A 27455-nucleotide genomic window follows, 5' to 3' on the forward strand; every position below is an offset into this window, starting at 1 on the left:
TGCTAATCTAAAAACATCAGAGTTTATCTAGATTCAGACCCCCTTAGGATAATAACCCTATATCCTGTGTATTATTTTCATCAAGTATAATTTCTTTTTTGTATTTTTTGCCCCCCTCCCCAAGGCAAACTCCCTTCCCCTTATAGCCTAGGAGGGAAGGAGTCGTATACATGGGCCTATCAAATAGATCTATGCCTACCTAGACGGTCAACATAGGCTATCATTACTGAGCATGCATGCGCTGTGCCTGCCCTAGAGCGCTGCGATACTAGTCGCATCCGCTAGCTACTTTCCCACTTATCAAGTCCGGGTTGCCCGATCTGCCCTGTTCGATCGCTGGTTGCCCACACCCGTCTGCCACACCCTTTGTTTGTCTAAGAGCCCATCTCGTCACAATTAATGTTGCAGGATGGAACACGGAAGCTCTGTGCCAGCCATGGTCGCCTCGGCCAGAGTGGTGCGCCTGGGGAAGGAAAACGACGTGGGTATCAGTATTAAATGAGAGTTGTCTGGTTTAGACGAGTACCTACCCCGCGACTAGTCCCTACTGGTCGCGGTAAGTCCAGCGTAGGTCGGGGGTGTGGTCGCGCGGTGCTGAGTGGTCGCGTGGTGGACCCTGTTTAGAGAAAAGGAATTAGTCCTGCAAAAACTGGTCGTTGTTGGCCATCCTGGCGGGGAGACCCCATATTCTTTACAACGACACTAGCCCCCAAGCTCCTTCATGGATACGGTGGTCTGAGCCGATCCTTATACGGACGTGGCTAGGCTTGGTCGTGCCAGTCGAGCCCTGGGTGAACCCAAGCCTTGCTCTAAGAGTGGTCGGCGACACGGCCCACCATCATGGTGGGTTCAGAAACCCACATCCCAAGGGGAGGTTAAGCATCCACGGAAAAAGATGGTGGGAGAGAGAAAAAAGGAGAGCGTGCACAAGGGAGGGAATCATGGGAGAGAGAAACCTTAATAGCCGCTAGATTTCAAGGGAATTCGGTTCCCCAGCGGTTCCTCGGAAGCTGATGTGGCGGAACCGAGTCGATCCTATAAATTGGAGGACAAAAAGCCCCCATAAACCTCTTCACCTTCGAAGCCCTTGCACTAGAGACCTCTCCGCCATCAATCTTCCCCCGTGCCTTTCGCAGAAACCACCGCCAACTCCCCATGGCGCCGTGCACTGGAAAGGAGCCTTACTTCCCCAAGTCCAAGTGTACCGCCACGAAGCTGAAGCAGATGTACAAGAATCGCCTGCTTCCGCATTGTCTAGGCCCTAACCAGACTCGCCATGACTCGGTGCCCCGCGACCAGACCCGACCAGGTTAGGTCCAACCAGAGGCCTCACGACTAGGCCCGCACTGACCAAAACGTCATGGACCAAGCGTCTGTGCAGTGTGGGAAGAGGCCGATGGAGGACTCGTCCACCGCGAAGGCGACCAAACGCGCTCACGGGACCCCGAATACTGTGTGGACCCATAGTGGGTTGTCTTCCTCGATCAGTCAGTTCGGTGGTTTCGTGAGGAACAGACTTGTGCTTAGCTCCCCGCCGCCGTGGTAAGTTTCTCTGGGCAGGTATAGATATCTTGAATTTCCTTTCCTTCCTGATTTAGTAACTCTGTTGTTTGCTGCAGGCCCATGGTAGCTCCTACGGCTCCTATCATGACTCCTCTAACAGTGCCCCCGCAGGACATTCCAGTCCCTTCACCAGCTCTGGTTTTGTCCTTTGGAGTGTCGGTGACGGTTCTAGTCCCCGTGGCACTAATCGAGGAGCCCATGCCGTCCCCTAACTTGTTCGCTCTGGTCAGCTGTATTCCCTCTTCTGTTCGCAGAATGGTCAAGGAGAAGGAAGCAGTGGCCAATAGGTGTGCCGAGCTGGAAAAATAGCTGGCCCAAGAAAGGGAGATCGGGCGCTTGCTGCAGCAAAGGTGCAGCGAGCTCCAGCGGGAGAAGGCTGCGCTTTCCGCTGAGCACTCCCAGCTCAAGGAGGATAAACGCACAACCTTCAGCATTCTCCAGGACACCTTCAAGGCACTGGTAGATCCCCTAGGGAACCTCGGGCTGGGAGCCACCAAGCCGAAGGACAGCCACACCGCCCGGGCCTAGGCCTACGCCATCAAGGTCCTGGCGGAAAACTATGCTAAGCTCCTCGCTACCCTGGCACTGAGGGGTGCAGAGGACATGACGCAGGCGGTGAGGTTGACTGTGGAGTAAATTTTCTGGTGCTACCACAGCTGTGACCCAAACTTCAACCTGGACCTTGTCCAGAAGGGAGCCGTGGTTGCCGGACCCGAAGCTGAGGAGAGACTGCAGCGGGAGTGTCAAGGAGCGGTGGACTATGTGACGTCTATCTTCTAGGTGGAAGGCACCGAGGAGTAAAAACTCTGATTGTAACTTTTGTTCTGTAATATATTTGAATGAAGCCCCCCGTCTCACTTTTCACTCTCTGATGAGTTTGTGTCGTTTGTGGTCGTAGAGTTCCTGGAGTGTCCGCACCATCTGCCCGTACCGAGCCCCCATCTACATCGACCAGCCCCTAAGCTCTCGGTGGACCCCGACCATCCCCACCGACGATCCCGCCGACCAGCGTATTTTGGAGGCGGTGGCCGAATGTGAGCTGGGGTTTGCGGTCGAGCGAGCAAGTACACCGAGCAATCTTCAAGGTGTGTTATTCCGACCACTTGAGCCACATGCTGGTCCCAAGTTACCTATGCAGGACTCGACCAGCTAACTCCTGTGAGGCTTAGACCTATTTCGTGACCAGCCTGTCGGGAGGAGCTACTTGCGACACAGAGGGATCTAGAGCGGGTGACCAGGGAAAGCGTCCTGCAGAGAGAGGAATTCTACGACCACCTTCGCCGTTGTCGGGAGGATCTGTTCGTGGCCTAGAAAGACCTAGAGCGGATGACCAAGGAGAGTGATGAGCGACGAGTGACATTCTATAACCAACTCAACCGGGCCTTTACCCCCCTTCAACTCATTGCTTCGGTCCGCCAGTGTTCAGGCTCGCCCGACACCTGGGAACACCATGGTCGGTCACATTGAGTGGTTTATGGCAGCCTCCGAGGAGGCACGTGGCCTCGAGCAAAGGATTCACGAGACCGTCGGTGACCATCTTTTTGAGGTAGGGGTCTCCGGTGCCTGCCTTGCCCTCGCCTGTGTCCGTGACCACTTTCCTGACCTAGACCTCGTGCCAGTAGTCGCTGCCGGTTTTGAAGGTACTCGGTTGACCACGGAGGAGCTTGGCACCCATTCTGACTTATTTTTTTTGCTGTTCATTCCTGCCTTTGGACCGTCCAGTTCAACCCACTTAGGTGTATGTTTGGGTCCTAGGAGGAATGTCTTGAGGTCGTTTGGAATCAGCCCCCAGGCTTTATTTGAGTGGTCATTTTGTAATGAAAAAAATACTTGTCTTCATGAGGATTACTTTCATGTTTGGGTGATGAATAGCCTCGAAGTGTTTGTAATTCTTAGGGAGGATCGCGTCGACCCGCTCGACAAGCCTTTTAGCACCAAGGATGACCTTTTAGCACGACAAGCTTTTCGGTGGCGATCAGCGCTCGACCTGAGTTGGGACTTGTGGCATCATGGTCATTAACCCTCGGACGCCGTGTGAGCGATCAACTTTCGGATCTCGATCCCAATCATCAAGAGCGAGTGGGCTAAATAGACCTGGCTACAAGAAAACAAATCACATATCCTAGTAATTCTAGCCCCCGACTGTCTGGTCGGCGGAAAAACTACCAACTAGGTGGTGAAGTTCTTAAAATGGGAAATCTTACAATTTGGTGGGAGATCGTGTTTGCCCATGAAATCCTACAAAATAGAAAGCTTTGTTTCTTAGGCTTTAAATACTTACAAGTTATGTTCCACATTCGTTCAGAAAGTCCTGCAAAATAGACAAACAGGCTCATCACCAAGCAACCTTATACACAGAACTGGCGCTTCGCAAGTTGTGTAATTTGCGGCCGACCACCTGGCAAAATTTGACCCTGTGAGGCTGGGAAACTGAAGGTTGCCAACGGCCCGTGTTCAGTCTCCTCTTGGTGGTCGCGGCCGCGCTTGAGGCCCTGTTAGGACCTGGCTGCTCGAGCCATAGAGCACGCTCATAGAACTCTTCGCTTGAGTCTTCATCATTGTCTTCGCTAGGCCATCTAGTTGGGCCCGACTAGCTGGCCATCCGATACGACTAGCGTGCGACCATCGACTGGCAAATTAGGTTTTGTTGTCTGTATTTATGCAACTTGGACTGCCAAGTCGTGTTACCGGCACTCGCTTGAGCTTAACCGTTGCTGCGGCAGTGATGTCCCTAACGGGCTCGGCCTCAAACCTCTTTGTGAATTTGTTGATTGCCACGAGTAGGAATTTAGAATCTTCAGGGGGTTTTTAGGGAATGGTCCCATGATGCCGATCCCCTTGATAGCGAAAAGTCGAGAGAGTGCAACAGTTCGTAGTGCCTGGGCAGGTAGGTTGGTATTTCGGTCATGGTACTGACACAACTCGCACCGTTTCACCTGCTCGCAAGCATCCTAGAGGGTAGTGCGAGGTTCGACCTCTACGCGTGCCTCCGAGGATGTTGGGGAACACTGTGCTCTCTCCATCCTGAGCGATGTATTCAGTAAAAAGTCATTGCTCCTTTGGTGGTAGAGGTGTCCCTTTGCCAAGGAGTATTGTCGTAGTCTACCCGCGTGACCCTTTCTGCTAACACATCGTCGCCAGGGGTTGCTTGATTCTGAAGGTAGTCCAAGATCTGATCTATCCAGGTCATACCCAAATCGAGCAGGGCGACCACATGATGGCCACCCGAGGTCGACGGCACCGAGGGAGGTGTTTCCTCCAAAGTTGTTACCTCTGGTATTTCATTTCAAGGCGTAGCATCCCTTCCACGTCAGCCCAAGACCGCAGTGGGTGGTTGTGTGAATCTTTTTTCAAAGACTCCAACCAGGGTAGGTTTGCAAGAAGAGGCGATAAGGGCCAGCCCATCGGCCAGGGCAGTAGTCCTTGCGAGGGACGTGCGTGACCCTTATCGCTAGTAAGCGTTTTTCCCCGGCACGGGTGATGCTCGTGTTCTAGTTAAGAGGCCCTCATACTCCGCTACGCATTTAATAATAAGAAAAACAGAATTGAACCATGTGCCTGACAATGCAATGTGCTATGCTCATTTCCGGTTTAGGGGAAGCGTTTCTCGCCTGGCGACCAGTATTGTTTTGAAATCCCGCAAGGTGAACAAGGATTCCTCCTTTGTTATGAGACCCTGGTAGGCTGCCTCCTCCTTCGATATCCAATAGGAATGGTCACTACTCATGCCATAAGCTTAAAGTGTAGACCCTTCTGTGTCGCCCTCGGGTTGAACCTGCTCGAAGAAACAACACATCCGGTTAGTTTCTGGGTACTCTCTTACCTACTCGGATCATACCTAGCCGAATGTTTCGGTTTACGCCGTGAGGTTCTGTTGGTTGCCTCGATGCGATGAGCACTATCGAGACCATTTTAAGAAACAAACCAATCTCATCTATGTGCTGAGCTCAGGAATCAATCTCAATATATAGTGACTTCATTGATGATAATCATTACAATATCCATACTTAATCGAATTAACTGTCTTACAAAAGTGACCTTCAAGGGTCGAAGAACCAAATAAACTACAACAGAACTAAATGAACTACAAAGACTCTAATCCTTAATGACTCTCCCACAGGCATCATCGACGTAGAAAGCATCTTAGAATGATCCACCTTCTGCGTACTCCTCGATACCTTCTCCAACTGAGTATTTGGTGATAGCAAGAATGAGCACTTGTTGTACTCAACAAGTTGTGAAGGAATAGTATGCATATAAAGGTTTTAACAAGAAATGGGTTGAATGGCTCCATAAGTCAACATTTAAGTAAAAACATTTGAAAAGCAAATATAATTAAGTGAATAACCAACCACCTCAAGATTCCATCCATCTTGACCTAACCAACTAACCAACACCTCAACCAAATTTCCATCCACTAAGGTTGAACCCTCAATCATAGTTCACACCACTATGATTGACCACCATAAACTATGATTCCCACCATCACAGTTGATCCGACTAACCAAAACATCCAATTATAATCATGGTAGGGTTTCTGTGCCGCTCATGACCTTGATCATGACTGAATATTCAATTTTAACTCTACAGAGGTTGTACTTTACTCACAAGACGTATCATGCCATTTTGTCGAGCATTCATTTACCGACAGATAACTCTTACACACTACCAATGTGTGCGCTAGGAATCCACTACAAACCCTTTACAATGCTCCCTCTTAACACATATCTACCCTCTAAGATTTCACTGTCTCGTGATTCCACCTCAACAATGGAGGCCCCCTCTTGCACCTTTCAGATCCCAAGATATCATCCATTCACCGCTCTTCTGCCTAGTCTATACTATACTGAGAATAGGCAAATTATTTGGCTAGACCTGTCTCATTCCAGGCTTGTGGTTGTACTATAAATACAGAAAGGTCACCCAACGAACCGGTCCTTAGATTTGAGCAAGGCTATCATTTTTCAAACCATACATCCCATCATACCACATGCTCAAATCTCTATATCATGTTGCTACAAAAGTTATTCCATCATATTTTACCATTGTTGCATAGGACCATTATCAAGTTCGTAGAGCATTAATCATGATTACCATCCCAAAGCAAGGCTAAGCATCATCTACCCATCCATAACCCGAAACCATACTATGGCGACAAAGATGATAAGAAAAGAACTAGGGTAAAGCCTAACACTTGGGAGTCCCAACATATTATTAGCATGCATGTTTATAAAATAAAATATTTGTAAAACTAGAATAAAAATGATCAAGAACACAACTTGCCTTCACTGAACTCAGTTGGGTCTTCAAAATCCTGATCTTGCAGACCTTCTAGCTCCTCCAAAACGTTGGCGTCTACTCACAACATACGCAGAAAAACAACAACACATAAACACCAAGATCAAAAAATAACGAAACATCACACAACAAATATCATCATCACAATATTACACTATTCCGGATAATTCGGCGAAAGAACGGGTCAGAGCGGAGCTACGGTTTACAAGTTATGATTTTCCAAAGATCAGAACATGACTGAAAAGATTATCTATAAATGAAATTATGTTGCTAGGAGTTTTCTAGGATTTTTTCAAAGCCATCTATGATTTTTTGGGTTTTTTTTGGATTTTCTAGTATTTATTTGAATTATAAAACTATTTAAACCATTAAACAGAATTAAATAAACCTATAAAACATTGCTGAGTCAGCAGCCCAGTCAGCATTTGTTTTTCTTTTTAATTATTTTTATTGCTTTGAGCGGTGAGCGGCAGAAAAGGTTCGGGGCGGCACGGGGAACTCACCGAGAGCTCGTGTCGACATCGGAGATGCTCCAGCGAGGCTGGCGACGACGAGGGGCGGCGCAAAGCTTCGGACCTCATCGGAGATGTGTTCTGGGTGTCAATTTCTTCTCGATGAGTTGGGCAAATGCTGCGCAATGACCTAAGGAAGCTCTAGGGTCGCATATTTATAGGCAGGCGGTTACCACATCTCCAATTCGATTTGGATTTGAATAGAGAGGCGACGGCGGCTCAAACTTGATTTCGATGATCCGAACGTGCTCGGGACTCTATCTCTTGGACAAAAGTGCATGTATAGCTCCTGGATTCTTTCCCTTTTTGATATGTAGCCTAACTCTATCTCTAACTCGTGAATTTGGTTGGGATTTGGGGCGGCCGGTGGATGATCTTGCATGCACATCTCGTGATTGGCTTTGGCTCTAGCAAAACCGGTGTGGGCTCAAGCTTCTAGATGCTCTGGCGAACTCATTGGGTGGTTGGGCTGTCGATTTCCGTCTCGGACACGGCGGTGACTAGCGGGCGGCGGTGGCCGGCTGCTGCTGCTGTGCTGCGATACCGAGCTGAGCAGAAAGGGAGGGAAGAGAGGAGAGAGCGGGCTGGGCTAAGTCGGGCGGGCCGAGCTGAGAGAGGGAAGGAGAGGAGGAGAGGAATGGGCTTGAAGCCTTTTTCATTTTTAACAGCCTTTTCTTTTTCAAAACTATTTCCTCGCATGTATATGCACGTATATACATACAATGCATATACCCTATAGATATTATACTAGCTCACAAAATCAACAATCAATCAAGCAATCAATATATACACATATATATATCTATAAATATTATTTATAAGGAAAATAGCCTTCAATGTGCATATGTATTTATACACATAACACACATATTCACATATATGCATGTACATGTATAAAGACACACACACACACACACACACACACACACACTTAGGGATTTTATTTAATTTTGGAAAACCCTTTTATCTTCTTTGGAAAAGTTTTCGACTTTCATGATTTTATGAACTTGGGCTATTACAAACACTCTTCCGGGTGGAGCTGCTGTGGTCTATGAGCTCCCCCCAGCGCCGGGAACATGGATGTCTCTGCTGCCCTCCGTCGAGTCTCGAAGCCTTTGGCTTCAGATCCATTGTCTGGAATCTGGAACACATCGGGTTCATCTGGGTTGTGTCCAACGAAGAACACCTCGCCACGACCTGGATCCTCGGGATGGGATTCATCAGCCATTGGGGATTCGAGTATGGATCGCCTAGAACGATTAACAGCACTTACCAGAACGACAAAATGCACCCCCCTACCTGGCGCGCTAAATATCAGGGGTGGATCCCTGACAGTGATTCCGGGGTGTATCAGACAACGGGTGCGTGATCTATGTTCTGAGGGATGTGTCTGTGCTAATCTAAGAACACAAGAGTTTATCTAGGTTCAGACCCTCTTAGGGTAATAGCCCTACATCTTCTCATTGAGTATGATTTCTTCTTTGTGTTTTTTGGCCCCCCTTCCCCAATGCGGACTCCCTTCCCCTTATAGCCCAGGAGGAAAGGAGTCTTACATGTGGGCCCATCAAATAGACCCATGCCTACCTAGACGGCCAACATAGGCTATCATTACTAAGCACGCATGTGTTATGCCTGCCCTGGAGCATTGCGATACCAGTCCTATCCGTCAGCCGCTTCCCTGCTTATCAAGTCCGGGTTGCCCGGTCTGCCCTGTTCCATCGCTGGTTGCCCACGCGCACCTACCGCACCCTATGTTCGTCTGAGAGCCCATCCCATCACAATTAATGTTGCGGGATGGAACATGAAAGTTCTGTGCCGACCATGGTCGCCTCGGCTGGAGTGGTGCGCCTAGGGAAGGAAAATGGAGTGGGCATCGGTATTAAATGAGAGTTGTCTGGTTTAGACGAGTACCTACCCCGCGACCAGTAGGGACTGATCGCGGTAAGTCCAGCGTAGGTTAGGGGTGTGGTCGCGCGGTGTCGAGCGGTCGCGCGGTGGACCTTGTTTAGAGAAAAGGAATTAGTCCTGCGAAAACTAGTCTGTGTTGGCCATTCTGGTGGGGCACCCATACTCTTTACAACGACAGTGTCAACTCTGATATTAAATTTATTTTTTGTGGAGAGGGTTCACTACAATGGTTTGCCATTAGGGCCCCTTGAGCATCACTTAGGGGTTGCACTACAGCCTAAGCTTGGCGCACCCAAACAAAATCAAGTGATAAAGTTTTGTTGTCTTATAATATTTCTCTTTTCGGATATCGATGCAGATTTGCAGTAACACAATGGAAATGCTGTTTCGGCTCAAACAAAGTGTGACGCTGGCAGCCTGGCAAAACCGTTCTACAGTTACAACATCACCAACCATAACAAGTAACAATGATAAAATTTGAAGTCGAAAAGACATCTCCAATGCTGATTGGCTGGCTCTCATTCACATGTCACGAGAAAACAGGTGCATAACATTGACAGAGAGATGATGCCTCATTATTCTTCCAGCAAAGTTAATACACAAATGTCACGGGCCATAGATGCTGCCTCATTATTCTTTACAGCGACGTCAATACACGACGTGATAGGACAGCCATTATCATAAGAAGTTTTCTGAAACAACGATTCAGAACTCAAAACAAAGTTAAGTTCAGGTTTTACTGTCTGTTCTATGTACCTCTGCCTGTCTCTCAAAGTGAGCCTTTTGCTCATTTGGACCTTGAGACGTTATGTATCATGATACATACATATTACATCTAGCACGACATTATGCACACAGCACTGCAGACAAGTAGACTGAAAAATGTACAGTGCCCATATGGCAGAAACACCGTCCGATGATCTTCAGTTGCATCACTGAGACATCATTAATACTTTACACTCTGCTACACCAGCATCAGTCGGATGGATTAGGAACATGGCAAGCCTGACTATCTGACAGCTGATGTTGAAATGGGAAGGATGCAGTTTGCTTCCTCCCGTCGAGTCGAATTTCTTCTGATCATTTGTATTGCAGTGTACATGTTTCAGCAGAGCTATCTATTTGCCTGGGCTTGCCTGTTCATGACGTCATGGTAATATAGAAGGACACACATCGGTTGCCCAAGTATGCTGAAGAAGAACCAAAATATCATGTTGCCCACCTGTCAAGTTCGATAGAGTTTAGGTAAGATTACGCGGTAGGAAGAAGCAATGGAAGACACAGAAATTTTATTTTAGTCGCAGCATACCATTATGTTCTTGAACTTGTCCTGAAGATATCTCGTCAAGAATATCAAGGGTATCTGGGGACGACAAACATCAATGGCGTCAGCCTATACAATAACAGTGGAAAGTAGATTGTATCCAGGACAGTGGTCCAGAACAAGCATGGCATGGATGCAAGTATAGCCAAATGCATGTGTCAACAGCCCATACATATGCAGTCTACCCATTGTACTGCCCTATTATTTTTCTACCAGCTACCCAAGACCAGAGTTTTCTGCTGGTACACATCATGACAAATTTCGTACGGTACCAGCTCATTGGTTGCAAGGGAGGTTCTAAAACCCAGTGTAATGGTTCGTCAATGATGGAAATTTTGACAGGGTAAGAAGGAAATAGATGCTGATAGAACTCGAAGAGGACGCAGAGGATATACAGAATTATACATCAACATTACATCTATACCTGAAACATGATCCCGAAAAATGCCCAGAATTTGAAAATGTGGCACGGCACAGCAATACATATCTGCAATTTCACAATGAAAAGGAAATGAGATGATGAGAAACTGGAAAAGATATGCTAAAAGGCCATCAAAATGAAGAAGGAAAGAAGCCAGGGTCCAAGATTCTGTTTATATCGATTCCCTTGATAATATGCCATTGGAATTCAAACCAAAGGATTTCTCAATAAAAGCATGGAAGCTTATTTTTTCCTACTCTAGCTGATGACTAAGAAAATAAATCAGAAACGATATACATGCAATCATGATTTCTGGAAGAACTAGTACCTCATGAAATACAGCTGAAACCAGAAATGAGATTAGAATAGCTACACCCTGCAGTGTAGATACAACATGAATTTGAGAAGCAGGTACTGAGAAAATCATGTCAGTTCTGCAAAATGAAAATATAATAGATCAACAAAATTTATGTATATTCTGTATTTACATATTGCAGTCAACGGAAGGCAGAATTTTAGAAATTGTTCCTAATTTAATTTCAGGTATCCTTCTGTTCAAACTTCTGTACAATCCTAGGTTTTTCAACGCACTCCTTATTCATGCATACTTGTAAATCTTCTATATGTTTGTATCCAAACACATTATTAGCATAAAATCATTTAACCATGAAAATACACACATAACCAGTAGTATTCTGACAGCATTATCAACCACTTCTTCTGTTATTTTCATTAGGATTATGAAAATGGGATGCTGATCCTCTGCTCTGTTTTATCTGAACCACCAGATTTGCATACTGCAACTGATCTTTGTAGCCTATAATCTATATAGCACATGTCACACCCGTGTTTTCCCAGGAAAAAAAATTCTTAAAATCTCTATTTCTTTCTCCCCGTGGCGCGGCACCGCTCTCTGCTCTGCGCTGCGCGGCCATCCTCATGCCCCGCACCGCTCCCTCGAGCCCCGTGCCGCCGCCGTGCCCATGCCGTCGCCCCCTATATAATAAACAATACCCTTTCCTCCTCCACACCACACAACGCCACCTCCCATACCTTCATCTCTCTCCCTCTCTTCCTCTCGAGTGCCACCGCCGTCGCCACCAGTGAGCACCACCACTTTCCCCTCTCTTTCCCTCTTCCTTCCCCGAAGCCAACCCGAGATCCCTTCCACACCCTAACATTATCACATACCTTTGCCACTAAGCCAGATCCTCCTTTGTCGCCGACCGCCGCCTCTTCACCGTGGCCGACCCTCGCCCCCGCCCAGGCCGGATCCGGCCACCGCCGCCCTACCCTGTCGCTCGTCGGAGCCATCCATCGCCGTCGCCGTCGCGCCGCCATCGGCCACCCCCATCGCCTCTCTCCCTTCGCCTCTCCCTTTCGCTCTCTCTGCTCGATCCGCCCGAGCTGGCCGTCTCTCCCTCTCCCTTATCCTCTCCCCCCCTCGCTGACAGGTGGGCCCGCCCTTTAGCCAGGCCGAGCCGAGCCGCCTCCAAAGCCGAGCCGAACCGAAATTGGAATATTTCAGGAATATTCCACTCTTTTCCTTTTTCTGATTTTCTCTCCCGACAAAACTTCTAAAACCCGTTTCTCCTTCGTCCTAGCTCCGTTTTCGATGATTCTTCCACTGATATTTATCTAAATTCGAGATCTACCCAATCATGTCAATTTTATAATTTTTGTAATTTAATTAGTTAATCATTTGATTGATTTCTTGTGTGCGCGCTTTTGCCGTTTGTTGCATTTGTTAGAGGAAATCGTGTTCGAGGAAGACCCAGATGATCCGAAGTTTGAAGAAGAACCGAACTAGGACTTCAACGAAAGCAAGTCCTACTCCGTTGATCATGTTAACCCTATGTTTTCAAACACAACCCTTAGAGTCATTGTTTCAAATTATAGAGATATGCATGCTTAAGTTAATAACTATAATTTTAAAAATATGCTAATATAGTTACGACCTAGCTTGTTTATGCCATACCTTGATATTGTCACCTTTATTCGTTGAAACCCTAGAAGGTCCTCAACATCAACTATAATGATTATTTGGATGAATACTTTTTACTAGCATGCTTATGATTGATTTACTCAAATGAAAGAACCAGGATAATTACATATATTAATCATGTCTTTTCAAACAGTGTTAAGTATTGTGTGCTTGGTGTGTGTGTAAGATATGTTCATGAAAATCTAATGTGTTTTTGACGGGGGTAAGTAAGGTACCCCACAAAGTTGAGAAATACCTTAGAGCAAGGTTCGTCTTTGTGGTGTTGTTGCTAGGAGATACTTGCCTCAATTGTATAAGAACCGGTTCGCTGTGATATCCTACCTAGTATTCAACCGTATAACCATATGACCTGAATGGGCAGAACTTAATCCAACCATTTCAACTTAGTTTGGTACCCACTCGGAGGCTGGTAGTGGCAACGGGGACCAGGAGAAGACTTGGGCAGCACGTAACCCAAGGTTCGGCTGGTGATGTTGTTAAGACTATGTTAGAGCTTTAGGATTGCTAAGTGGTCCTTCCTGGGAATATTCTAAGGCCCCTGGTATCTTAGTGTCCCGTGGGTGGATATTGTGGCTATGTTATGAGGACGTTGAGTCTCGTTATAATAGTTCCACCAGTAAGAGTGTGCATATCTTGTAGGTAAAGTGTACAACCTCTGTAGAATATTCAACTTATCAAGATAGCCGTGTCCTCGATTAAGGATATGATATGGTTCGGTCACAATGATTAGCTTTTCGGCGTGTGTATCTCCTTAGCATGTGAGTGGGCAATGTTCCCGTTTTTCCAAAAAATATTGACTATGTGCCTGGAGTATCCCGGACTGTGTCCATCGTCAAAAGAAGTGTGAGAACTGGTAGGATGGAAATATCTCCCCTAGGGCCAACAACCCCATAAACTCAACTTATATGTTCCCTCAAAAAATATTTTAAGAGACTTTGAAAATTGAACCTTGCATCGAAAACTAGCTTTCTACAAAACCTAAAGATTCTACAGTCTTATCCTTGATCTACCTTTACGCATCTAATGTCTCCCCTTGAGATAGGATTTGATGAGTACCTTATGTACTCACTTTTGCTATATGTGGATTCAGATGATCCAGAGGGCAACTTCGTTGAAGGTGAAGATGAAGAATAGAAAAGTTTGGTTTCTTCTGCACTCAAGTTGCCTGTAGGGCTTGAGTCACTTTTGCGTTGTTTCTGTTGTGCTATGAGGCTTTGTTTAATTATGACTAGGAGCCTTTATTGTAATAAACTCTGTATTGTATTCTAATATTGTATTTTAATCGATGTATGCCTGTGATGTCAACTTCTGTTGAAAATATGTGCGTACTAGCTACTAATCTAGGAACTAAAATGAGTTGCACAAGATGACCCAAGGAGGGTTCTGACAAAGTGCTATCAGACCCATACTTGACTGTAGGGCGAAACCCTAGGATTGATCGAGTAAACTATTTTAATAAAATTTTCTATCATCCCCATTGCCTATTTACCTTGATGTTCTGTTTTAATAAAAAAAGGGTTTTTCACTCGATCCCGACTCACCCTTTTTCAAAATTTTGGCAGATGAAAGGAGACGGATGGACCACCACCTACTACTTGGACGTGCAAGGCTTCTCCCTCATCCTTTGAGAGACCCTGATGCGGTTTGGGTACACTCAGCACCCGGAGTATCGTGGACGAGACTACCGAGAGAATGACACCAACAAATGTGAAGTCCAGGTCCTTGCGTTCGAGACACCTGAGTATACAAACTGGTAGCCGTGGAGTATTGTCGCCTACGAAGCTAAGTATAGCGATATCTATCAGGCAACAGCCCGCAATACCCTCCTTTACTTCTACCGGAGGCATGAGAAGGATACTGGACGTACCCCTGTGAAGTTCTAGTCAGTGTAGCAGGATAAGAAGGTTGGAAGGTCTAGGTCAAAGGGAGGACGACCCTACCTTGGTCGCCACAGTAAAATACCTCATTGCCTGGACTAGCTGTATGAGACTCATCGCTTTGAGTGGAACGCATGCATTCAGAGGGCTAAAAATTCTGAGACTCGAGAGAGAGCTCTGAGGATGCAGCTACAACAGGTTCAAGCGCAGGCAACAACTGCAGAAAAATGTGTTGAGGAGACACTGATAGAGACTTCTGAGTATTATGTCAAGAAGCTCAACGAAGCCTACTTGTCTTGCCACAGGACCCACGGAGGACTCCACCGCAAGCTCATACAAGGAAATGACCTTTCACCTACCCGCCCGATTGACATCATCAGATGCTTGGAGTTACCCAGAGTTCTCCTCCCTCTAGGAGTAGCCAATGCGATTGCATCAGGCAGAGTTGTACCAGCACCAGTTGCAGTTTCACCGCCACCTCCACCAGCTATAGGAGTAGGGCAGGATGACCAGATGTATGAAGATAATGTCGAAGAAGAAGAAGACCCCATCGAGCATGAGTTTGTACATGACGATGATTCTGAGAGTAGTAAAGAGTATGTTGGAGATAACATCATCGACCTGGATGGTGAGGAGAACATGGCTAGAGCTTTTAAGCAGATGCAGGACCTGGAACTAGCTAACTATGATGACATCAACCTCGCCGCAGAGTGGCGTGCAAACCACCCTTGAAGGCAGTCTCTCCACCCTCAGCAGTAGCAACGTGACTCAAGAGCATCGTCAAGACCAATGCATCATCAGTCTACTGTGTGCTAGTTATTCCAGTAGCATGTATTGTGTGATAGTACCATGTATCATATTGTAGTAACACAATCCATGCCTGTAGCAGTTCAGTGTTGCTTAGAGTCCTTAGCTCCAGTGCCTATGTGCGTATTGAACCTTGTGTGATGTAATGTTATGTGCTTGATGTTTGTACTAATGTTGTGTGCCTTAATCAACCTAAGTGTTCTTAGAAGAAATCAAGTAACCTACTGCCTAGCTATCCCCATGGAATCTTACCGTTCTTCTACCCTCAAAAACAGATGCCGCCCAAGAGGTCAACCAGGATCCAACAACGCCAGGGACGTCAAGCTCAAGCTGGCCATGAGACCATCAGTAGGGCTCAAGTAGGACAATCTAGAGAAAGGCCACAAACCAGAGGTGGACATCAGAACCAAGGTGGATGGGTTAGGCATGTACCCCTGTTTCCCTGAGCCCTAAGAGCAACTATGGAAGAGCAAGACCATGATGATGAAGTGAATCAAGAACAAGAGAGATATGGCCAGAATAACTAGTTGAGAGGACAGTTGCCACCCCTACTGTCTGTTGAACACTTGTGGCAGTAATGACTAATCGTTTGACAGAAGCCATAGCACAAGGAATACAAGCAACTGTGGAAATAGACAAGGGCTACAATCCAAGATGACTGAGTTCATGAGACTCAGACCAGCCACCTTCAATCACGCGAAAGATGATCCACTAGCAGTAGATGATTGGCTAAAGAGCATCAATAGCAAGCTATGTCAGAACCTTGGAATTGCTAAGTAGTTCTTTCTGTGAATATTCTAAAGCCTCTGGTATCTTAGTGCCTCATGGGTGAATATTGTGAGAACGTTACGTCTCATTATGATAGTTCTACCAGTTGCTAAGAGTTTGTGCATATCTTGTGAGTGAAGTGTACAACTTCTGCAGTGTGTTAAACTTATCTAGATAGCCGTGTTCTCGGTTAAGGACATGCTGTGGTTTGATCACAGTGATTAGCTTTGCGGTGTGTGAGCGGGCAATGTGCCTGTGTTTTCAAAAAAATGTTGACTATGTGCCTGGAGTATCTCGGACTGTGTGTCCACCGGCAAAAAGTGTGGGAAGTGACAGGATGGAAGTATCTCCCTCAGGGTTAATAACCCTATAAACTCAACTTATGTATTCCCTCAAAAGATATTTTAAGATAGTCTTTGCAAATTGATACTTATATCGAAAACTAGCTTTCTGCAAAACCTAAAGACTATACAACCTTATCCTTGATCTACCTTTATGCATCTAATGTCTCCCCTTAAGGTAGGACTTGCTGAGTACCTTATGTACTCACTCTTACTATATGTGGATTCAGATGATCCAGAGGGCGACTTTGTCAAAGGTGAAGATGAAAAATAGAAAAATTTGCGTTTCATCTGCACTCAAGTTGCCTGTAGGGTTTGGGTTGTTTTTGCGTTGTTTCCGTTGTGTTGTGAGATTTTTTTTAATTATACCTAGGGACCTTTATTGTAATGAACTATGTATTGTACCTTAATATCATATTTTAATTGATATATGCCTTTGATGTCTACTTCTGTTGAAAATATATATGTACCAGTTACTGATCCAGTGACTGGTATGAGTTGTATAAGGTGACCCGGATGAGAGGTCTGACAGCGCAAATGTGGCAAAGTGAAAAGCCAGCTACAACTTTAGACTTATTTTGCAGAAAACTGAAAAAGACACTTGCAATATAGATGGATGGAGTAATTAATTTCCATCAATACTAAAATTGGGAATTGAAAGGCTAGAAAAACAAAGATATGGAGCCTCTTTTCAGACAAGTGCAAGATATATTACCTTTGACAAGCCATTCCTTATGCATGGAAAATATATATGCCGTATGATCCACTTATGAACAGGCTGACAAGACGTAGACCAATTGTCAGTTACGGGAAGGATATTAATGCCGAATAATCAGACAAGTATCTCAGGCTTAGTGGCAGGTTTCATCAGGATAGAAGGAATACTTTCAGCTATTCCATAACAATTATTCTTAGATAAGCAGTAAAGTGTACCCAGAATAAAACATTGAAGCAAGCTGAAGGTCAAGGTAACAAGAATATTACCATGTTCCACATTCTCCAGTACTGAGGTACATAACATCACATTGAAATGCGCATAAATTTAGATAATGTCAGTTCTATTCAAAGTTCTCTCTTGAAAAGAAATAAAGTCCGCTTTTAATTAGTATTTCACCTCTTCAACTGTTTTAGCATTCCACCAGTCCTTATAGAACTCACGATCACCAAAACGGAGGAGTTCCGCAAGAATATTCAACCTTCACAAAAGGACAAAAGTTGTAAGATGAAACGTCAAAGTCTTTGTGCAGGTTGAAGTCACTTGAACCTTGTAGAAAACCACTACTGTCTAGCAAGTTTGTGGTCCTATTGGTACATATGGTACCCAACTGAAGTAAGAAAAAAAATCATAATTTAGGAGTTGAGACAAGATAATCAGATTATCAGAATACTAACCATAAATGGAAAAAGCAATAGAACATGCAAAGCCATACATATAATGTTGGTATTGATAGTTTCAAGACTCTCTCTATAGCATTCAAGAAATTCCCTTTCAGTGGATGCTTGGAATTCTTCACAATTGGATTTATGTACTGCAAAGGAAATAAGATTGAGAATTAAATTTAAAACCTCATATAACTAAAAGTTACATAAGGAATATAGCAGGCTCACTTGCTCAACTATGAAACCCATCAAGCCTGTAAAAACCAGGCACTTTACAATTTGTCGGATCACCCAGCCCTTCCTAATAAATGTAGTTCGGGGATAGCTTGGCTGCATGATGCACCAGAGTGGCATCAGAAAATCCATGTTTTGCTCTGGCATAACTAGATAGGTTTGATGAAGGAATACATGATATACACTTAAAAAAGAAGAATAAGAAGCACTGGCCCAAGAACAGTAACCTGGTAACAAAGTGTTGGGGCCAACATGAAGTACACAAGACTATTAAAGGTTGGATCTTTAATATTCTCAGGATCGATAGAATTGACATGTGTAGCACCCTGTTATATAAATATAATAAATGAAATTACTGGGATAGAAAATGAAAACAAATGATAAAATCATAGATAGCCGCATCCATGCCCAAGAGTAAATATCTGGTCAACCTATATAAAAAGGACAATATGAAAAGCTAGACAAACAATGTTTAACCTTCCTTATAGAAACATAAGTTCATTGGCATTGCATTTCATTGTATACCAAAATGAAAATACATCAAAAAAGTTCCTCAGGAAAAGAACACTAATAAGGAAGTTTAAACAAGTGGAACATGATCTAGTCTCTGTAGAAAGATGTTGCCAGAAGAAGGAATACACGAACATTTGACGGTCAACATTCATGTTTGAGAAAAGCAAAAGGAATACTAAACGTTTGATGATCAACATTTCAAAGTTGAGAAACGTGCAACTTGTTAGCCAAAAAAAATAAATCTAAACTAATTCAGATGAACACGTCAAAACATTACCTTTTCAATACTTCTCGACAATACCCTTATATCGTAATTTGTATGAGCATAAGAGACAAGCTTCAACCACATGATGCTTGCAAGAAACATCAGCACAAATCCAGATAATACAGCTGAGTCACACCTGGAAAGATTTAAGTGTAAATGAACTAATAATCTAGAATTTGATGAGACACTATCTTTTGATGTAGCATCTCTAAGCAGTCAAAGAATTAACATAAACTTAACAGTATAATTCGTGACTCAATAAACATTCTCGATTGTCATCGAGAATAAAATTAATCAAAAGGTAACTTGTACCTCTTGATGCCTATTTTCAAGAAATAACATTAACTCAATCCAAATTCTAATGTATTCAAATGCTACTTGCTCATTGACGTCAGAAAATGCCCAAGTTCAAGGAAGCAGACTACTGGTGTCTCTCAAACAGAAATTGTAGTAACTCATGACTTAAAATACCGCAATTGTTGATTCTACTTCCAAGAATCTAAACAAATATGATATCATTTTTGTAATACAGTTGGGGTTAAGGTTCATGTTATAAGTAGCAAAAACAAATACTCCAGTCACTGCAAACTATGAAGATGAAAAGAATTTTAAGCTACAAAGGTAGAAACAAACGATTGCATAGCTTCAATATTTCTTTATTGTAAAAGGTGAATTAATATCTTGGACTACATAATACCTCTGATCCCTAATATAAGTCAATTTAGGATTGTCCTAAGTCAAATCTTTTTAGCTTTGACCGCTAATTTCTAAAAAAATATATAGATTGACAACAGAAGATTGATGTAACTAGAGTCAACATGAAAAATACTTTCATAATGTATAACTCTTTATATTTAAAATAATACATTTCTATACATATTGCTAGTCAAAGTGTCATATTGGAGACCGTGCCAATGTCCTAACAGACTTATATTTGGAATCAGAGGAAGTACATGTTTTTACAATTTTATTAGTCTTGGTGAACCAATCAGCATAGAAGACAAATCAAGATTTTTAGAAGGAAAAACATTGTATGATTAAACATAATATATGTGATGTTATATCCACATACAATTAACTATGTCGAACTAACCAGCTTTCATAGTTTAGTATCCAATAAAAAAGGAAAGCTAAAATGTTTGAAACACAATTTTGTTTCCCAAATTTGTCCTCATACCAACAAATACAAGAGCTCAACGAATGTCAAAAGTAGATGTATCCTAACAAGCTGCAAACCAAAAAAGAAATATGCTTACTTCAGAATGACAACAACTGGATAGAGAATGACAGATGTTGTAATGATGATATACAGAAGAATAACCACCTGCAAGAGGTGTAGAAATGTCATAAACTACGTTAAAAGAAATACAGAATTCATAAATAATACAGTGGAAGTTAAACCATACATAATCTCAAAAGGCATAATCATTTACCAAATTTAACACACAACAATTATATCTGACATTCCAAGTTATGCATATGACACAGCAGAAGAGCATGATTTTAATGAAGAGGCACGGCTATTATAGAAACAATTGATAAAGACTAAAGCACGTTGTAAGACAAACTTACATGTTCACCAATGAGCTTTCTTTGAATCAGCTTCTCAGCCACAAGTGCAGCAAGTGGGAAAATTGGTAAAGTGAGGCTGCAATTCACAAATCGATTAATTCTTATAGAGTCTTGGCCGAAACCCAACGGAATCGAACAAGTAACTGTATATACCAACACATAAGAAGGGGCCAATCTCCCACAGATCTTGCACTAAACCAAAATCCAGCTCTTATTAGTAGGCCATACTGCAGCAGAGAATTCAGAATAAACAAATGTGCTAAAGATGTACATTAGACTAGCAAGCAGAAAGCACTAAAATAAAATGGCACATGTGGAAGGGAAGGATTAAGGGAGCAAAAAGTCAAAGAATGGGAAAATGACAAAAGGACGAAATTGCACCTTCATTAGATTCTCAATAATGAGTCTGCTGTTCACTGCAATCAGCACAACAATACATAGATTCAGAAGCCCTGCATGGCTCTGCAATCAAAAGAACTGTTTAGGCTCAATACTACAATTTCCTGCTGCACCGAAGCAATACAACTTGCTAATACAGGATTCATAATAAATTAAAAGAAGAGTAAGAAAAATCAATACTAACATACCAAACTACTAATAGCGTAATGGAATTTTCATATGGACTCAATTATATAATACTTTAATTGGTGTAATTCCCGGGTATGGAAACATACAGGAAGCTCACAGAACATTAGATTGCCAACCGAATAAACATTAAAAAAACTCGGTATGGTTCAGATTTATGAATATTTGTACAAACTACAAAGTTCTCCATTGAATCGGATTGAATGTCATGGACCAGGCACGTATTTGGATGTGAGGAGCAGTGGTCTCTCCCACTTCCCAGTACGGCAGTACATGTTCAATAACAGTTTCATTAAAAACAATAACAGTTTCATTAAAAAAGTTTTACTATGTAATGAGCTTCTGCTGTATTTAGAGCCAAGTTAAAGTTGTAATGGGGTTGCATCCTAGAGTAGCCAAAAAAAAGTGTCCAATAATAAGCCTAGTGAAAAATGGAGGGCCAACCAGGTTAGCAGTCCCATACGACTATGTACAGTTACATGGTCCTCACGCAGAAGCAATGTCCCAAAACAGGAAACACAACATCCTCAATCAGCATGCACCGCACTGCACTTGGTGAAAAAACACGAACTGCAGTTTGAGAAGTCAGCATGAGATACTAATAGTATCAAACACGACACTGCCCAACTAGCCCTGCAGCTGCAGCTTTAAATCTGAAGCCTCTGACCAAGGACCCCTACACATTCCCAGCAACTCTCTGTATCAGGGCTGTACAGTCTGTACTAGTACAGCCCACGCATCCACTAACTGATTTGGCCATCCGTTTCAACATTCCAAGCTCTGCTAATGGCAACAGTTACGCTCGTTGTTTGCTGCTTCCGCCGTCCGATGCCAAATTCTGCATTGCATGCTTCCGGCGCCGCACCCGCTGGTCCCCTGATGCCCAAAACAAGCAAACACCAACCTCAATCCGCAGCAGCATATACCACCACAAAACAAATTGTGCCCGCCCCCGTACACGCGCAAAATCTATACATGATCCGGGAGGCCACAGATAAACATCCGAACACACGAGATGCTAACCGACGAGTATTAAGCTAATACTAATAGCACAAAGAATGATTTGGGGGGAAAAAATGGAAGCACAGAAATTGCAAGTTTTGCAGCTCGCATTAATCGAAGCAGGTGGACGGGATCACAAGAACCGGTAGAGAAACGGAGTCAACGCAGTCGCGTCCCTTCACCTGCCGGAAGATGGCGTCGGAGCTGAGGGGGCTCTCCTTGACGCGGCGGTGCGCGGGCGCCGACGCGCGGTAGCAGAGCATCTCGCGCTGCTCCTGCTGCGGAATCGTAGTCGCGGGATGCGTCTCGCCAGCAACGCCATTCTCCCGCCACCCGCCGGAGGATTCGCCGGCGTCGGCGTCAGCAGCGGGGGCGCGGCGGAAGCGGAGGGAGGACTCGCCCGCGCCGGCGTTGGCTCCGGGGCCGATGCGATCGGAGACGGACGAGGGCGGGGCCATGGATGGAAGATTCTAGAAGGTTCGGCTCGGGTGTGTGTGAGGGGTTGGGTCCCGAAAAGCGGAAGGCCTGGGGGGAGGCGGTGATGCATTTTGATAGCTGCGGGCGCGGGGCGAGATGGAGTCCGGAAAAGGTGACACGTGGCGGGGCGTCCTCTGCGTTCCTCAACAAGTCACCAGCTCGGCGGGCCCCGGCCGGTTTCGCGGGACGGGCGGCACGCTTGAGTTGCCTGCCTGGTTGGATGTAGCGAGCCATGCTGAAACCGGCACGTCCCAGGTTCTGTGAAGCACCATACTGTCCGAATAGAAAAAAAACTCGACTCGAGGTATTATAAAAGTATTGTATTAAAGTTGATAAAATACTTTAAAAGCTAGTTACATCCTGCATACTATCGTTAAACGACTGCATCATAACTAAAGAAACATATAGCGAGAGATCTTTTTTACGAGAATTATGATTCAAGCTTTAGTTGTTAGTTTCACATTTGAAGATCTTACCATTGTGCTATTCACGAGTTGAGGAGAGGATCCTGCTATTTCTTCTCTCTCGCAATTCTTTTCTTCTTTTACTTGTATTGAGATTTTGGACAAAAATATCTTAAAAATTGAGTATTAAGTATGGGAAGAAAATGAAGAATATTTGGTTAACAAATTCTAATTGATGTTTATTACTTTTACATGATTGATCGGCGACAATTGATAAGACAACAAAATTAGTCCAAGTACCCACTGCATAATTCTGTCGCCAAAATTTTCTCAATGAACGAGATAAGGTAATCAAGTACACATAGGAATAGGAATTAAGGCGTGAAGTGAGTATAATTTAGTTAGTCAGAGTATTTTTAGACCTAATTATTCAGATTCGGTGAATATGTTCAGTGATCAAAATGTGTGTCCATATTATCTATGTAAATAAGTGTGCATGAGTACGTATGTTCATCTAACTCGTATAAAAAATTAAATAAAGTCACTGTTAGAGACTGAGACACTACCTTATAGAAAACTTGTTGGCTTAGATGACGACCGACCAACCTACTACCTACTAGGGAAGGACTGTTGCCAGGGCCAGCAGAGCTTTCTTATATTTTCTGAGCAATTTAATTATCGCGTGATTGAATTAAGAGCAAATTCACCTTAGATAGAGAATAAGCTGTAGTGGACACAAATATGCATCGATGTTCAATTTAAATGGAGTTCCCACTAATCAGCTTTAGTCAATTCTTAATTATACCTTAACCACTAAGGATGTTGACTGAAAAAACAAATAATCATAGCTTTAATGCACACGAGCCATTGCTTCAAGTCAAACGGACAGTGCTTCCTCCCTTTTGCAAATCAAGTACACGGGCAGTTCAAGAATACACCAAATTAATAAACAACTGACAAGATTAAGGGCTCGTTTGGAAGGATGAAAGGGAAAACATATAAACATAAAGCCACATGAATTGAGGGTCATGCTACTGATATCCTACAGAAATAGGGAGCACGAATTGGACAATAAAGATGTTCGGATAAATCCTCCAATAGCGGAAGAAAGAAATGACCCCTATATAAATTTGAAGCCCATTCATACAATCCAAATGGCTTCATCAAAATCATTCTTCCAAACGAGCTCTAAAATATGCTTTACATCTTTCTTACACCGCATACTTGACTAAATCTTTTTTCCCTAAGTCGTCGAAATAGATGCTAGTAAAAATACTACGACGGTTGCATTCTTTTTTTTTTATGTACAATTACTCGAACTAATCGGATGGATTAACAGAATGACTTTGATGCCTGAACCAAAAAAGGATATGAAATAGCCATAGTCAATGCGCAGATGGACGCCAAGTGATAGATATTAAACCTCCTGGCCATAACTTCTTGTTTGATGGGATATGTCTCACACAAGAGAAGTATCTGCGGCTTCATCGAAAATTATCAGCCAAAATCCAAATAAAATGCATCAATCCCGCATCATCCTTCACTGGGAACTACAAAAGCAACGTCCAACTTCAACCTGGTGGCCTCTGCATATAAAACCTCTGTCTTTTTGCTTGCCTTAGTTTGTGAGGTCTGCCAGTAACAGGGCGGGTCGGGTCAGGGCCCTATACGTTTTCCACTGACGGGGGCAGGATTAAGGCTAGATTTTCGCCCATAGAGGTCACAGGTCGGGGCCTCAATTTTGGGTCGAGTCAGGAGCGGGGGTAGATACTCGCCCGTGGGCCCCGGCAGGCGTCCGAAAAGATCACGCCAACGGTCTCCCTTCCATGTGCCATCGCCGCTCGCGTGGCCTCGCCTGCCACCTCCCGACCACTAACGCACATGCGGCTGCGCCAACCGCTGGCCCATCGCCTGTCACCTGTCGCCCCACGCCTGCCTCCCGCCGTCGCTCGCCCGTCGCCAGCCCGCGTCCGCCTCCTGCCCTCTGCTCGCCCACCGCCACCCGCCCCGCGCCAGCGCTCGCCCTCACACCCATGGGTCCCCGCACGGATTTTTGGTTCCGGTCGGGCTCAAGGGTGCGGGCATTTTTGCACCCATTAGGCAAATCGGGGCCGGGTTGGGTTTTCCAGTTTGGGTTTCGGGTCGGGTACGTGGCCGCTGCACCCGGCCCGACCCGCCCGTTGCTAGGCATAGGTGTCAGGTGTCTACTGCAAATCCGATCAGTCTCATGATGAAGAGAAGTTTTTTCCGATCTTCCACTAAGAAATATATCATTGCAACAACTAAATTTTCCGGGCAAAGAGAAATGCTTTCCCTACTGAGAAAGCAAATGGTCAACGTAAGGGCTTGACTACTTAGCGTTAGCAGCGGAGCGTCATTCTCATAGCGAGGCAATTCAAGTTACCCTAAACCCTGAGCATAACTAATCGAAGCTGAAGACAGATCAATGTAGCTTGCCCCCAAGGCAAGTTCTTGCTTACGCTTTATGTAGTTGTTGGACTTCCTACCTTCACACATGTAGAAGCTTTTACAAGGAGTTGAACTAAGATTTTTAAATGGATATGGTAGGGTATTTCTATATGTGATAGATAATGTAAATGCAAACATTTATCTTTAAAAAGGAACCCTTTTTTTTTTCCTTTTTGATATGGCATAGCATCACTTGTGCGATCTTGATTCTTTTTCTTTAAGAGCTCATGGGTTATCTTGTTTCATCACACAACAGCCAGTGGGCCAAGCCAAACCAGGCGATGCGAAAAAAAATGTTAAGATCCTAGATATATAGCGATGTGCAATTAACTTCTCCTAGCATGTCGCCGTATCTTTCTAGAAGGAGCATAGAATATTGTTGGACCCTTGTAAGAGAGAAGAACGGTCAAATTGAGAACTTAGCACTAACTTGTCAATATTCCTTTGGCCAGAAAAAAAGAAAGAAAAGGACTTGTCGATATTTTGTTGATTCCATTCTTTGATGCCACCAAACACTCTCCAAGAGACTATTGTTGAATTACGGAGTAGTCGACATCGCACACTGCTTGGAGTTGTTTATTCGTACATATGTATGAAACAAACCGTTTGTTTCTTGTTAGGTTTCATAGAGAACTGTTTATTCTCACTGTAAATGTTTGTTTCTAATGTAAAATTTCCATAGGGGATTGTTGGATCCTTGCAGGAAATATGGAAGTTTATTCCGTTCTAAATAGCGCATAAAACATCCCAGAAGAAACAAAAATCGGCACCTCGGCCTATTTTTACTAAGATATAACTAAGAGCCTCTTTGTGGTTCCTGCGCTAAGTTGCTCTGCGCTTTTAAGAAACCAAGTTGAAATATGGTTTAGTTCATTTGTGATGAGTGATTGATAATGTTGTGAATTTGGTTTGATCATAACTAACCAACTTGGAAAATACAGCTCGAGATCACCAAATCCTCCTGCCGTCGACCATGGCAGCAATCACAGGAGGGGCCGATGAGAAGATGGAGATCTTGGTCGCCGCCCCCATCTCTGTCTTGTCACCGCCAGTGCCCTTCCAGCCGCTTAGTGCAGATGATGGAGTTGAGGGTCGGACGCGACGTCTCACACTCATTCCTGGTGCGTTGGAGGAATCTAAAGGCGCTAGTCAGAAGTTTCAGCGAACGGATCTGATGATTCTCCAGGAGAAGATGCCATCAACGTCTTATACATATTACGTACGGGATGGTGGGTGTGTTGTGCTGGGCTCTGGGTCTGGGGATTCGATGTTAGGTTTTGAGGTCAAGTGTGCCGAGGAATTCAGACGTATGAAGCGGGAGATTCTTCATGCTCTACGAAATCCGCCTCCACCACCTTCTAAACCTCGTTGGGTGATCAAGGCAGAGAGGAGCGAATGTGCAACAGAGATTCAAGAGAAGTTGTTTGTGCATTCACCAAGGGAGGTGGAGGGGATCAAATTGGATAAGACTGCTGATGAAATAGAAAAAGCAATTGGGCGTATTCGGATTTCGAAAGCACAAATTGATAGAGTTCTGACTAGGAGGGATTTTGTTTGGTATTCTCTGGCAAGGAGTCCGGCACGGACGCCGGAGAGGAGGAAGAGAAGGGGCGATTATTTTGGACCACAAGCTAGGAGTCTGAACTTGGGCCAGGATAGATTGTTGCGGATGGGCCAAAACAGTGCGTCTAGGTCGACGACCCATTCACATGCCAGTATATACGCTCACT

General features: G+C 44.3%; 1 protein-coding gene across 4 annotated transcripts; it reads right to left on the reverse strand.

Moving 5' to 3' along the window:
- Nucleotides 1–9956: 9956 nt before the first annotated feature.
- Nucleotides 9957–22958, reverse strand: LOC133883573 (diacylglycerol O-acyltransferase 1-2-like). Of its 4 annotated transcripts, XM_062322931.1 has the most exons (16): nucleotides 22558–22958; nucleotides 21170–21250; nucleotides 20942–21015; nucleotides 20789–20864; nucleotides 20473–20540; nucleotides 19229–19352; nucleotides 18666–18764; nucleotides 18433–18534; nucleotides 18217–18353; nucleotides 17939–18020; nucleotides 17809–17829; nucleotides 17540–17602; nucleotides 11355–11402; nucleotides 11030–11092; nucleotides 10591–10644; nucleotides 9957–10503 (listed from the first exon to the last, which is right to left on the reverse strand). In XM_062322931.1, the coding sequence occupies exons 1-16, from the start codon at nucleotides 22831–22833 to the stop codon at nucleotides 10396–10398; spliced, it is 1476 nt and encodes a 491-aa protein (XP_062178915.1). In that variant the 5' UTR covers nucleotides 22834–22958; the 3' UTR covers nucleotides 9957–10395. The 4 variants fall into 4 exon arrangements, 2 of the variants coding, with proteins under 2 accessions (XP_062178915.1, XP_062178916.1); XM_062322932.1 differs by lacking the exon at nucleotides 17809–17829; XR_009902916.1 differs by lacking the exon at nucleotides 9957–10503 and having other exon boundaries at nucleotides 10606–10644; nucleotides 11355–11460.
- Between the last annotated feature and the right edge of the window lie 4497 nt (nucleotides 22959–27455).

Source organism: Phragmites australis, chromosome 10 (genome assembly GCF_958298935.1).
Source record: "Phragmites australis chromosome 10, lpPhrAust1.1, whole genome shotgun sequence".
Taxonomy (NCBI): Eukaryota; Viridiplantae; Streptophyta; class Magnoliopsida; order Poales; family Poaceae; genus Phragmites; species Phragmites australis.